The sequence below is a fragment of the Tiliqua scincoides genome, chromosome 6, assembly GCF_035046505.1.
Source record: "Tiliqua scincoides isolate rTilSci1 chromosome 6, rTilSci1.hap2, whole genome shotgun sequence".
Classification (NCBI taxonomy): domain Eukaryota; kingdom Metazoa; phylum Chordata; class Lepidosauria; order Squamata; family Scincidae; genus Tiliqua; species Tiliqua scincoides.
The window spans coordinates 48918790-48932924 of NC_089826.1; the positions used below are offsets into that span (position 1 = coordinate 48918790).

At 45.2% G+C, this 14135-nt stretch overlaps 1 protein-coding gene across 1 annotated transcript in view; it reads right to left on the minus strand.

Annotated features, from left to right (window-relative positions):
- Window positions 1-14135, minus strand: part of FSTL5 (follistatin like 5) — a 426493-nt gene that overhangs the window by 85473 nt on the left and 326885 nt on the right. Inside the window, exon 7 of the mRNA XM_066632896.1 lies at window positions 3128-3248. Within this exon, the coding sequence (XP_066488993.1) occupies window positions 3128-3248 (121 nt within the window). The remainder of the gene's footprint in view (window positions 1-3127; window positions 3249-14135) is intronic.

Genomic DNA, 14135 nt, shown 5'->3' on the forward strand with positions numbered 1-14135 from the left:
CTAGCCTCAAAAGCGATGCACAGGCCTTGCTCTTTTGTTTGGCTTCAACAGAACCCACCCACCAGTTACCCTTTAGGCTACAGCGAGAGTCGCAGCTTTTTAGGGTCAGGTAGGGATTTTTTGTTTCCTCAATTACTGACTGTGAAGATTTTTCGCCTACCCCTGACAGTTCTTTGAGTTTGGGTTTTTAGCCAGGTTGGCAGTGTCTGGCAGAAGGAATAAGGATTCGCTTTCTGCCCTTAGGTAAGCAACAGGCCAGTTTAAAATCAGTGCTAGTCCTCAAAGGCTACCCAGATTGGGGTTTGGCCTGGCTTGACCCTGGGATGGAATTGGGATGCTCACCTTGGTGGTTGCCTGGCTCGGTTGGGCAGAGCAATTCAGCTTCTTTGACCCCATTCCAGGGAACGGTGGTGAAGAATCTGGGGAAGCCTGTGGGAGAATCCAGGTTCTGAGCCAGGGTGGTATGCCCAGTGGAGTGCTCAGACAGGTCAACTGTCTCCTCCTAGTTAGGTGCCCACACTAAAGGGGTGGAGTTGAGTCAGGATTTGCTGCATCTGCCAACTGTTGCCGAGCACTGTAATTTCAAATAAATTATGGCCCTATCATCTTCCAAGATTTGTGTCATGAGTGTTTTGTAGGGGGATACCAGGGCAACAACTATTTGCTTCTTCAGCTTTGCATCCTTTGGAGTTTGATGAAGCAAGAATCAACCTGGAAGATCTGGCTAGCAACCCAGTGGGTCTTGACTTATATAGTAACATAAAAAAGTTTTGCTGAATCAAAAAGCCAAAAGTGCTTTTAGTCTAGTACCCTCTTCCTGACAATAGTCAACTAGCTACTTCTGGAAGACCCATAAGCAGGAGGTGAAGACGTTGCAGTCTATTCTTGTTATCAATAAGATTTTCACACTCCCGATCTTTACATCCACTGTACACTACTCAGGTAACTGGTTGGTAACCTTCAGTCTCGAAAGACTATGGTATAAGCCTACAGCACCCAGTATTCCCAGGCGGTCTCCCATCCAAGTACTAACCAGGCCTGACCCTGCTTAGCTTCCAAGATCAGATGAGATCAAAGGTACAAAGCTTACCATGAAGGATTTCCTCCTCTCTGCTCCCTGCATTCAGGTTCAAGGTATAACATGATTATTTATACCAAGAACTCAAGAGACAACAGATCTACTAAAGAACTAAGTTCGCTTTCTTAGATACAAAAAATAGTATACATATTCATAGATTATACATGCATAACACACACCAAAGAGCAATAATTTCACGAAGCGCAAGATTAAGTCAAGACTCATCACAGATTTTACCACAGCAATTGATGCTTACATATCCAGAGTCAGTAAGGAGGAATGAGACATCTCATTCCAGCGTGTTCACTGGGTACATTTATACCCATATTTTCTCATGAGCTGGCAAAATTAAAACATTTTTCAACAGCATTCCAAAATTCTTTTGTTTCCAGGATCAAAGGTGACACTTTGATCCCTTCTTTTGATCCAAAATCAGGTTTTTTTAAAATTGGCATTTCTGATCCTCAGATGTTCAAACCAAACCACCTTTCTCCAGAATATCTTCAACTGCTAACCACCCTTCTGTTCCAGACTCCCCACATTATTTAAGTGTGTACAGCCCCAAGGGAACAAATAAGTCAATTTTGCTTACAAGTGACCACTGGGACTTTTCATAGGGAGAAGACTTAAGTTGAAAAGAAGAATCAAAGCCAAAGGGCAAGAGTTGAAACGCCACAGCTGAATCAAAATCATTTCTTCATAGTCAAATACATTTTTTATCAGATCTATCACAAAGAAATAAAGTGTCTTGTCTTTGGTTTGCAAACATACAACCTCTGAACCAGGAGGCAGCATACAGCTGTCCAGTAGCTATCGGCAGAGCCCGGGGGCCATGAATTTGTCAGATTCCCTTTGAAAGTCACCCAAACTGCCAGCCATCACCACATGCTGTGGCAAATTCCATAGATTAGTTATTATATGTGTCAGTTATTGATCTGTTCTGAAACTTCCATCAATCAGTTGCACAGAACAACCCCTAGTTTTAATGTTATGAAGTGACGTCTTCCTGCTTATTCAGAAACAGCAGTGACTGGCTAGTAAATAGGCAATAAATATTCAACAAGCATTCAGTTTATATCATCCCAGAAACAAGAATGCATATTAGTACTTTTTTAATTTCCTGGTAAGAAACTTCAGAATCCTGAACCATCAATATTTTAAGCCACTAAACAGAGACAATGGTTTTCATTGCTGTTGAGTCCAGTAGTGTTTTGATGGTTTTTTGGAAGCACCTGATTGCTCGACATTTTTAAGTCCATATTTTTCTTAAATATGAACACAGTCTTCCATTGGGAAAGCTCTGTGTTGTTTAAAAATCAGCAGGGCTACAAATGGATTGCTGCATTGTCAGTGCAATAATTGTTTAAGCTGTATTCAAGGTTACCACGTCGACAACTTTCCCATTTTCGACTGATAGAAGAGCCAGAACCCATATTGTTCAAGAGCATTAAAAGCTCAACACACAAAAGAAAATAGTCTCCCTTATCTTTTTCAACATGAATTAATTACATAGGATTGTGACATACTGTGACTGAATCTTCTTTTCCTGCAAGTTTATTTATACGCAAGAAAACATTATTGGAATTTTATTCTCTTTGTCCCTCTTGTTTTTTTGGTTTTTATACAACTAGTAAGAACCAAAATAATCTAGTACAGCAGTTCTCAAACTTACTGCTGCTGAGATGCCCTCGGAACCCAGAAATGAGTGTCAGTGACGTGAAACGGATCTCACAGTGATGTCACTGACCACACACTTCAAGGTTTGGAGGTGGACACAAGTCGCCAAACAGTGGCAACAGGGTCAGGGCAGGTGGGAGGGCCCTTCCCAGAATGTGCTTTCTGCGCACTGCAGCTCTGCCCACTGCACTGAGCCTCTTGCCGCTGTTCGGGAGGTTCATACTGTGTTCTCCCTACCAGGGCAGCAGATGACCTGCGACGCCCCGGCAAGTGCCTCACAGTGCCCCAGACTGTGGCAATGCACACTTTGGGAACTTGTGAATTAAATCCAGACACTGACCCATAATTTGGTAATTGGAACATCTTTCCTACCGTTCACTTGAAGAATATGAGTCTGGTAGAGTTTATCATAGCCATCCGCATAGCAGCTGTAATTTCCCATGTGAGTTGTAGTAATCTTGGTAATGTACAGGGACCCATCGTCTCCAAAATCCTAAAGGGAAAGAGCAACAAGAAGGAGGTCATGATTATTTGGGAAAACAGTACAACAGCTGCCCAGTTTGTCTGCACAAGAGAAGCGATGCCACAAATAAGCATTTCAAAGCGTTTCATAAATGATAAAATACCACAAGGCCATCAGCCTATTCAGGTCAAAGTCACACTGGAAATATCTCAGGGCCAGAGAGATAGCAACTGATTTGGAGACCAATTTGCATACAATAAAATAACATGCATTCCTATGGTAGACTCAGAGATGGCTGCTGGGGCACAATTACACCATTCTCCTCTTGATACCTACGGATGAGAAAGAGACAAAACTGAGAAAATAAATGAAGTAAGACATTATTAGTCCTGCCAAATGTACATGAATTGCTCTAAAGGTGGGTGTTATCTGTTGAAACCTGTCTACTGAATTTAAAATGTTGAGATTCTATTGAACTCCACACAAGCACTGGCAACGCAAATGATTTATTTATATACATCTTCTTGGCAGGGTGCCTAAGACGCTTGAAATTGGGTTTCTTATAGTTTGTGGCAGTAGCTCCCACCGTTCACCTCTTACCAGCTGGGTTATATGGGCTTCATTCTTTACGTATTGGAGCTGCTACAGCAGCTGCCAGGATGGGAATGACGGCCGAGGCCATCTGATGTATAGGGCGTTGGAGGTCAGAAGCCTATAAGCTCTATATTCGTTCCAGATTGTATTCGTACAATACAGCACTGTTGTAAGAATTACTGAGATAATGTATGTGAAGGGCTCTGAACATCCCAACTGTACTTTGTGAACACCATGCCCCCTACACACTGGTTTTTAGGTAGAATCCCTAATGCTGACATAGGAAGGCTGAGATAGATGGACTATTAATAATAATACTAATAATAATACAGGTATTCCTATACCGCCTTTCTTGGTCCTCCGATTTCTCCTTAGACTTTATTCAAGATGGTTTACATAAGAAGGCAATTAAAATCCCCGTAGGAATTTTTACAATTTGAAAGAAGGTTTCTATCTTTCAAGAAACCACAACATTCAGATGTTTCTTTCTTGATCTGGTCGCACATTCTGGCCTCCATCCTCCCACGCTCAGAGCAGGTGGAATAGCTCGGCTCAGCTTGTCAGCTGCTTCAAGATCGCACGGTGCCGGTGGCCTCGAACTGGCGACCTTCGGATGTTATCTTCAGGCAAATGGAGGCTCAACTCTCTAGACCAGACCTCCTGCCCATTATTTCCCCTGTTGATTCTTTGAAAACTGTCTACCTAACTGACTTTAATATCAATGGTACCAAGAGCCTCCAGGAAGCCTGGGAACTGTTTATGAACAGTTTAGGACTGTTTTTTGATCAGGCCTTGAATTTGCTGGGATTACCAGCTGTAGTTCCCAAACCTACCTGGGTCACGATGCCCCCACACCCTCTTCTTTCCAGCTCAGCTGTATTGAATCTTGCAAAATTTTGTGAGATCTAAACAGGGACAGATCCAGTATTTTGTTTGGGGAGGGCCAAGAGCACTACCAACTCCAGAGCCCAGGTCAACCAGGTGGGCTCAATCAACCATGGCTGAGGTTCACTGGGCGGGTTGACCTGGGCTCCTGCCTGGAGTTGGAGCCTAGATCTACCTGCTGGGAAGACCAGGGCTCCTGACTGAACTTGTGGCCTCTGTAGCTAATGTTAGTTGGGCGGGTAGACCTGGGCTTTCGCATGGACTTGGAATGCAGATCTACCTGCCCGGTTGACCTGGGCTTCCATTCTGCCTCTTCCAGGTGGGTAGACCTGTACTCCTGGTTGTGCTTGGGCTGTTTCGCATCCCTGTAGGTGCCCTTCCCTTCTGGCATCATGTTGGGGGGGCATGCACCCATGCCCCTCCCCATTTCTGCCCCTGGATCCAAGATGGTAGCACCCAAATCTCACAAAATTTCATGAGATCCAAGATGGCGGCACCCGGGGAAACACATAGGAGGGGCAACCAGGGACATCCTGCAGCGCCCCTGTGAGTGTGCGACACATACTTTGGGAACCCCTGGTTTATACAGAGAGAGGAAAGAGAGAGTCTGGCTGTGCAATGTCCTTAAGGGGGTAGTGTGACGACAATGTACAAAGCGTATAGACTTGAATCACACAGTCATTTCCTAGATTATATAAAGGTAGTGATCACACAAAGCAGTATACAAATATGAATTCTGTAATTAATTGATGATGACGAAAAGGAAAGCAAAACAAAATGGTTTCCCTACATTCCCAGCTTTCTGTTCACGGATGGATGGGTGGCAAAGGTAAAGAAAGAAAGAGCAAATGAAGATGAAAAGAACCAGCAGATAATAAAAAGGTGTCTTTATTAATCAGAACAATACCCAGAAGCCTTTGTTGCAGTGCTTCTCAAAGTGGTGGGTCGCAACCCACCATAGGAAAAGGGACCATTCCCCCTTAAGGGGAGTGACCCAGGCATGGGTGCCCCAATGACGCTGCAGTTATTGCAGTGCCTTGGGGACCCAAGGGTATGTAGACATACCAGGCAGGGAGTTTGGAAGCCTCCTGGAGGGTCCTGGAGGCTCGCAGCCCCCTCTGTGAGCCTTCCCTGTGCAACCGGAGCTCACTGCAGCAGAGAGGATGATTGTGGAAGGGTCTGCAAGCCTCCAGGACCCTCTAGGAGGCTTCCTGACCCCCAGTTATGTCCTCAGGGATCTAGCCCTGGATCCCTATGGCGCCCGATCACTGAAGCGCCATCAGGACACACACCCCCAGTCCCCATCCCCACTAAAACTTACCAAAGGTTCTCAAACTCCCGAAGAGTTTCAGAACTCCTGCTTTTCGGTATATCAGCTAATAGGTACCAGCTGATCCACTCTGGTTTATTGGTGTGCCTGTGTGTGTGTGTGTGGGGGGGTACTGCCTTGGCTAGTATGGTAAATGTATTTGCAGTTCATGCCTTTGGCCAGACAAAGCCAGATGGTGCTACACCTGCATCCCTGAAGTCACTGATTTAAATCTGCTGCTAGTTCAATTTTGCAGTTCAAACTCTCAGGGAGGACCACAGTAAGTGCCTGTGTGGGAGCGGGGAAGGCAGCGGGGGCAGGGGGAAGGCAGTGACATGATCCCCAGGATTGCATCGCTAAGGGGTCTGCAGGGACTGGCATTTACTTAACCGTCCCTGCAGCAGCCTCCCGGGGGTGCGAGGATCCGTAGGGCTCTCCAGCCTTCAGAAAGTGAAAGCAGAGCAATCGCACTCTGCCTCTGGTTTGCAATCTGGTAAGTAAATGCCAGTCCCTGCAGCCCCCTTAACGAAGCGATCCTGGGGATCATGTTGCTGCATCCCCCCTGCACCTGCCCCTTAAGGGGAAAGAGTCCAGGGCCCTCAGGCTGGGACATTGCAACACCCCAGTTTGAGAAGACCTGGTCCAATTCCTTGGACCAGAAGCCCACCCATTGTAACCTTTAATTCTGTGGGCAGAAGGGGTTGCCAATGAGCAGAGAATTTGATACCATTTTTTTTTTCTTTTGAACCTACACCCATAGGACTGTCAGTTGCACATGAAATATTCCATTGTGATGGCTAATGATCATTAAGAATATGGGTACACCTGTGACTTCTTCACAAAAGTCTGAAATTGCCTATAATATAATTTGATGAGAGGTTTGACTCACACTTATCCTTTAGAAGTTAGAAAACAACCCACCCTGCCAGCTATTTCATTTCCATTATAAAAAGGCTAAGCAATTATACTCAGAGAACCGCACGGGTATCATGATGGTTTTCAGAAGACTACAGTCGAGTGTACATTACAAGTACACTTAAAATAAAAGGAAATTATATACAGGTCTACAGAGAAAAGCTAAAGGAGATGACAGAACAAAAGCCAAGTCTCAGAGCAACTCAACAAAGACAAGTGTTACCTTGCCTACACAACTGACACGTGTTGCAGGTGTTTGGCATCTTAAGATTATAGTTTTGTGATGGGGAGTTTATGTGGTGTGTATCAAACAGCCCAGGTCGGTGGGGGTTGCACTCTTTTCCCTTCTTCCATCTTCCCATGCTGCTTGGATGAATCTGGAGCGCATAATCAGATGTGGACAGGATATTCAGAGGCACATTCCAATGCACAAATTGGCCTGGAGTTTTCAAGAATCAGCATCGATTTCCAGGTGACAACTGAAAACAACCCTGGATTTTAAAAGGGTGGCCAAGAATGTGCATCATTATATCATGCAGGGGAGGGAATCTCCAGGGATAGCTTCAGCCAGAGCTGGCAACCATAGATACTAGCCAGACCTAAGTACACATGAACAAGTTTCATGTGCTTCTACTACAGTGTGATGATGACACAGCAATAGCAGGCCTTGGATAAAAAGCTGCAAGCTGAGGAAGGAGAGCTTTATTTCGTCCTTTCTGTCCTGGAGCCTCTCCTCCAAACTCATGTCCTTCATTGTCACCCTGTGAGTAAGGCACAGGCTGGACTTGGGGAACCTTCCCCCTTCTGCTTACAGTGCTTCACTTGTTGGAAAAGCCACCAGCAACTTGCTTTTCAGCAAAATGTAAATTTAAAGTGTCTGAGCTGTACCACTTCAAGACTGCAGGTGGGGAGTGGCATCACTCAGTGGTATAGCTAGGTCATTTGACACCTGGGACCCATAAATTTTTGTCATCTCCCCCCATACGACATAATTAATTAATTACATTTTAATACCACCCTTCCTCTAAGTGCTCAGGATGGTGTGCATGATTCCTCCTCTTACTTTGTCCTCACAACAACCCTGTGAGGTAGGTGAGACTGAGAAATAGTAACAATCATGACATGAAATGAATAATAATAACCGGAAAATAAATGCAGTGAATATTTCCCATAAGGCATGCATATAACTTTGCATCAAATGGTATATACCACGATAGTTTTATTTCTAAAAGCCATGATTTCTACAATTTTGGTCACTAGGGTGTCACCAGGACCCACTTTTTAGAATGACAATCTGTCCGGGACCCACCAGAAGTGATGTCACGGCTGGAAGTGACATCACCAGGCAAATTAAAATAAATAAGTATAAATAATTAAAGAAAAACAAATAAATAAGGAGATACTAGCCCTGTTCCACCATGTGAATTTTCTCTGTAGCCTGCCTGCAATAACACCCCTCCCCACAATATTTTCAGCCCTACCCAGTGCCCAGTTCAATGACTTTCAGGAGCTTTCATGCTGCATAGTGACTGGATGCAACCACTGTGCATCCAACATCCAATGTTCAACATTTTGTTGAATTAAAATAGGCATATTGCTCATTTACAGCAATTAGAGGAGGCATTTATCGGAGTTCCTCATGTGGGTGTTTGACAAGAACTTGGAGTTTTCAGCTACAAAAAGATGAATGCCAATTTATGCTCTGCAACCAAATAATATAATTTTACATACATACACACATCCCTGCCTCCACCTTTCAATTGTGAAACTCATTACTATCATGTGCTGTCACTTATACTATCACTTATATGTTCAAGTCTAGCAACTAGACTTTTAAAACGACTTGTGCAAATAGCTACATCTCATGCGAACTAGAAGAGGAACAATTCTATCAACAGCCCACTCCAACAAACGTCCCCCTCCCACTGACACAGCTGCACTGATGGGGTGCACACTTCATCCTGTGAGGGCAGTCCTGGAGGCCCCCTTGAGGTAAGGGAACATTTGTTCTTTAATCTCTGGGCAAGCCTCAGATGCCCCAGTGGGCCTCCCTGGATCTGTGCCGGCTATTTTGTGGGTGCAAGTCTGAGTGGACCCTGGGAGATGGGTCAGGAAGGGAGATAGAATATTGGCAGAGATGCTGATAACCACTTCTTCCCACCTTCAACAGATCCCAATTCTCACCTACTACCCATCTCAGAATCTTATCCATCCCTCCCCACCCCATTTCACCCACCACCAACTCACCGTGCAGCTGACAGTGGCCTCTCTGCTGGTCCATGCAGGTGGCCACCAGCCATCGCACTGGCAGCCTTGTTGTGCTTGCTGGCAAAACATCACTTCTACCAGCATCCTCTCACTTCTGCCATCAGACACATGTTCTACTGATAGAAAGGAGGGATAGGATTGGGCTGTAAATTAAACAAGTGCCCGATTCTATGTTGAAGACATAGTGTATGATTTGCTTATTCTAGGCAGCTTTTCACTGTGCTAGCATTCTGCATTCTGTTGGATCAGGACAAAGGCCCCATCTAGTCCCATCTAGCATCCTGTTTTTCACTGAGACCCATCAGCTACCTATGACTAGTACACAATCAGGAAGAAAAAAGTCACACTTTTCTCCTGCTTTTGCTCCTCCATAGCCACTGAACCTAGTGGCATCACATACCCATCAAGACTTGTCATCTATGAAAGTGCCAATTCTTTTTAAGATCTTCCAGGCATGTAGCCATCACTGCATCCTGTTGCAACAAATCCCCCAGGTATGCACTGTATTAAAAAGTACCTCATTTTGTCTACCAATCAGCTTCATTGGATGACCTGGTCCTAGAATTGTGGGAGAGGGGCAAAAATTGTTTTTCTTCATATCAAGCATAACTGTAGAAGTCTCAATTATATCCTTGCTTAACTGTCTTTTTTTCCAAGCTAAACATCTCTCAAATATTGTAGCTTTTCCTTGTTTGTTTTTTTGTTCATATTCTTGACTGACATTGACTTTTGGAACATTTAAAATGATTCCATTATAATGCCGTTGTACAAATCTATGGTAAGGCCACACCTGGAGTATTGTGTCCAGTTCCGGGGTCGCCGCATCTCAAAAAAGACATAGTGGAAATGGAAAAGGTGCAAAAGAGAGTGACTAAGACGGTTACGGGGCTGGGGCACCTTCCTTACGAGGAAAGGCTACGGCGTTTGGGCCTCTTCAGCCTAGAAAAGAGACGCCTGAGGGGGGACATGATTGAGACATACAAAATTATGCAGGGGATGGACAGAGTGGATAGGGAGATGCTCTTTACACTCTCACATAATACCAGAACCAGGGGACATCCACTAAAGTTGAGTGTTGGAAGAGTTAGAACAGACAAGAGAAAATATTTCTTTACTCAGCGTGTGGTTGGTCTGTGGAACTCCTTGCCACAGGATGTGGTGATGGCGACTGGCCTGGATGCCTTTAAAAGGGGATTGGACAAGTTTCTGGAGGAAAAATCCATTATTGGGTACAAGCCATGATGTGTATGCGCAACCTCCTGGTTTTAGAAATGGGCTATGTCAGAATGCCAGATGCAAGGGAGGGCACCAGGATGCAGGTCTCTTGTTATCTGGTGTGCTCCCTGGGACATTTGGTGGGCCGCTGTGAGATACAGGAAGCTGGACTAGATGGGCCTATGGCCTGATCCAGTGGGGCTGTTCTTATGTTCACTAAAACAACAACAAAAATCAACTTGAAATTTCTTCCTTAGAGTGCTTCCATCTCTTGCCAATTATTTCTACTTTGAAACTTCTTAAACCAGAGGTTTCCAAAGTATGCATCACGATGCCTTAGGAGCAACATGGCACACTTACAGGGGCACTGCAAGATGTCTCTAGTTCCCCCTCCTACTTGTTTGCCCAGACACCACCATCTTGGATTTCACAAAATCTTGCAAAATTTGGGCACCGCCGTGTTGGATCTTGCAAGATTTCATAAGATCCCAGATGGCAGCATCTGCCTGAGCCTGGAAGATTGTGGGGGCACCGTGACCCCAGTAAGTTTGGGAACCACTGCCTTACACAGTCAAAGCTTTGTTACACTGACACCCATGCAGAAAGGACTCTGGCAGTTAACCAATACAGAAGCTCTCCCATTTACAAACATTCAACCTATGAACAATACTTTCAGCCCTGACTTCTGGTTTGCAGCCAATGGTGCTGAGTAGGAAGCTGCAAAAGACCCTTCACACTCCATGTGGCCCTGGCAGCAGAGCGAATCTGACAATGTGGGGGAGTGACATTGACCATACTGACATGGTCCAGAAAGAAAAGGAAAATATTGGGACTGAAACTGACAGTGCTGACAATTTCCCCAGTGAAACCAACAGCAACAGAGAGGGAGAATTATTTAAAACTTACAAAACAACTTACAAAACAGGTTTCTGTGTCTATAAACAGGGCTCCCTCAGCTTCCTCCCTACCACAGAGAGCTTCTTCTGCAGTGTCACTGCACCCTCCCTCCTTCTCCACAAGGGCCCCCTAGAATGGACACTCTACTTCCTAAGCAGGGTGCTTGTGAGAAAGGAAGGAGGGCAGAATGGCACTGTAGAGAGATCCAATACTCTTCTGCTAGCTGTGATTCTGTCTGGATTCAGCAGGCCTACCGTCAATGATTCATGTTCTTCATACATCCAGGTCTGCAATGCGCTCAGTATGAAGCTACCTCTAAGAGCTTAGGGGGCTGCAATTAGTGTTTGCAGGTATTGTTTTAGGCCAGACAAAGTGCAGTTATCACACCTATGTTATCTCAACTACCAGTTGCCCTTTTGTTTCAGGGCTCAATTTAAAGTACTGGCTATGACCTTTAGAAGTCCTAAATGATGCCAGTCCCCAGGACATGCATAAAGTGAATAAATTAGTTTTGGTCTCTCTCTCTAGGGGACTTGGAACTGACACTAGATACCAAAGCCACACTGTGCTGTGGTGCCTAGCTATAAATGTCAATCAGGGAATGACAAGTGTAAGTAGCTCAGACAAAAAGGGCCGGAAAAAGTTAAAGAACACCAATTTGTCCTCCAATTTTGAAAACAGGCAAGACCTTTTGTGGGTAGTTGGGGCCAGGGCCCTGCTTTTGTGATGCTTGAACACCAAATACCTCAGTAGTCCATTGGGAGGGCCATTTTTCAAGTTAGTTTTGTGAATCAAAATTCTGTACATTTTTTTTCAGTCTGCAAGATATTTTTCCCTTTTTTTGGGGGGGGGAGCTCATTTTAATGTTCTTCTGTATGCAAAGATTGCAAGCTATTTAGCATTTCAATTGTATTATGCCACTGTATTTTCCCCCCAGCTTAGATAGTTTTATGCTTAGCCATGCATTGTTTTGACATTCTGTAGTAAATACCCTGTCTTCATAAAGACTAGAATTCCGGTGGCACGTGTATTAGCACGCCACCGGCGTTTACCCTGCCCGCGCACGAGACACAGGAAGGACCAGCCTCGCAGCCGATTGGCTGAGGGCTAATTGGTCTGGGGCCACGTGCGGGCTGCTCAGAGAAGCCCGCGCAGTCGGGACCAGGCAGCGGTCACCCACCCGCCCACCCTTTCGCAGTCCGAGACTAGCTGGTCGCCTTCTGGGGCCAGGTAGGAATTTTTGCCATCAGCCTAATTGGCACATCGGTTGATGGTTTTTTGCCTACCCCGGACTGTGGAGTTAGGGGCGGAATGGGGGTTTTCCATAGGTCTTCTTGGTCACTTTAGGCAGGTGTCGTGCAGGTTTTGGGTAGGTAAGATCATATCGGTGTACACCGCAGGGTGGCAAGGGCCGGGTGGACTCCACGCTTGGTCATGCTGGCATTCCTGGCTGGGTGACGCAGGCTGGATGAACCTCGGCCTGGTGGTAAAGGCGCACTGCGGGTTCGCTCGGGTGGCCGGAGCTAGCCTGCCACCCTGCCCCTTCGGGGTGACAATGAAGGGGGCGGCAGGCTTGTACTGACGCTGCCCAGAGTCTGGTGTGGTCGCCCAAATCACTATAGGGGGAAGTAGACGGGCAGCTCCATTTCCCCCATGTAGAACCCGCATGACTTATTTGTTAGGCCCTGTTGCAATCTGAAGTATATTTAAATAGTTAATAAAGTGGCCCTTTGTACCATATACCCTTGCCTGTGTCTTTATTAGGGGGTGCTGGGTAAATGAATAGTTTGGAATATAAAGACATGTTCAGTATGAATGCCGGAAAGTTTAAACATTAGGGAGAACATGTAAAGACGTATTTCCATCTGATCTGTTTTTGCTGCATGGTTTTTCAGGGCTGTTGTTCCCCATCCCTTTTCAGGAAACTAATTTTACTGGAACTGATTTTAGGACATGTATAACAGGGGAACAGGAGAAATCTATTAAAAGTTCAGGCAGGCCTGATGGGGGGGGTAGGGAGCAAAATCCCCAGGGCTCAGACTTTCAAAGGGCCCGCGCCATGACAAAACAAATTATACAATACAAACAAATTTATTACAAAATAAATTTGGATACCTCAATTTCCAGTACTGCTTGAATCCACTTTCAATGCACTTCTACTATCCCAATGCATTCTGTAAGAAGGCTGGCCCAAACAGGGATCTTGCCCCGGGCCCAACACCAACACTCAGCAGCCCTGTGTGCAGGGACCAAGTACAGCCATGCACACAGGGCTGCTTATATAGCCACGCACAGGCACCAATGGCAAAACTCAGTGGACCAGCATAAGATGAGAGAGGAAAAATTAAAGGAGCAACAACAGATAATTGTTATGGTGGTGTAATAGTACAATACAGTAATAATACAGGAAGGGAAGAGGGAATCAAATAAAAATGCAATGAAGTACATTCAGCAATCATACAACTAACAAAATGAAAGCAGTTTCTAAGCAGAAAAGAGAAAAGAAAATCTTTACAAGGAGAAGGATGCATATAATAGAACAAGCAAAGGAGGGGAGCAGGACCTAAAGAAATCACGAGAAATACTCAGGGGCAATACAGCCTTCCTTCTTTGGTTTTGCTAACTACTTGCTTTATTCCAAGTCAGAATTATCTCAGGTTGTGTTTTTTGTTTACTGCTTCAAACTTACGCAAGATCATGCTGTTTCCCCAAAAGACATGAGAGAAAGGTGAAGCTTCTCTTAAGCCTGTCTCTTAAACTAGACTGGGAGGCCAAGGGTAATTGCTCAGAGGAACCAAAGCTTTGGTCTCCTTTGAGGCCTGTGGAACCTGAGA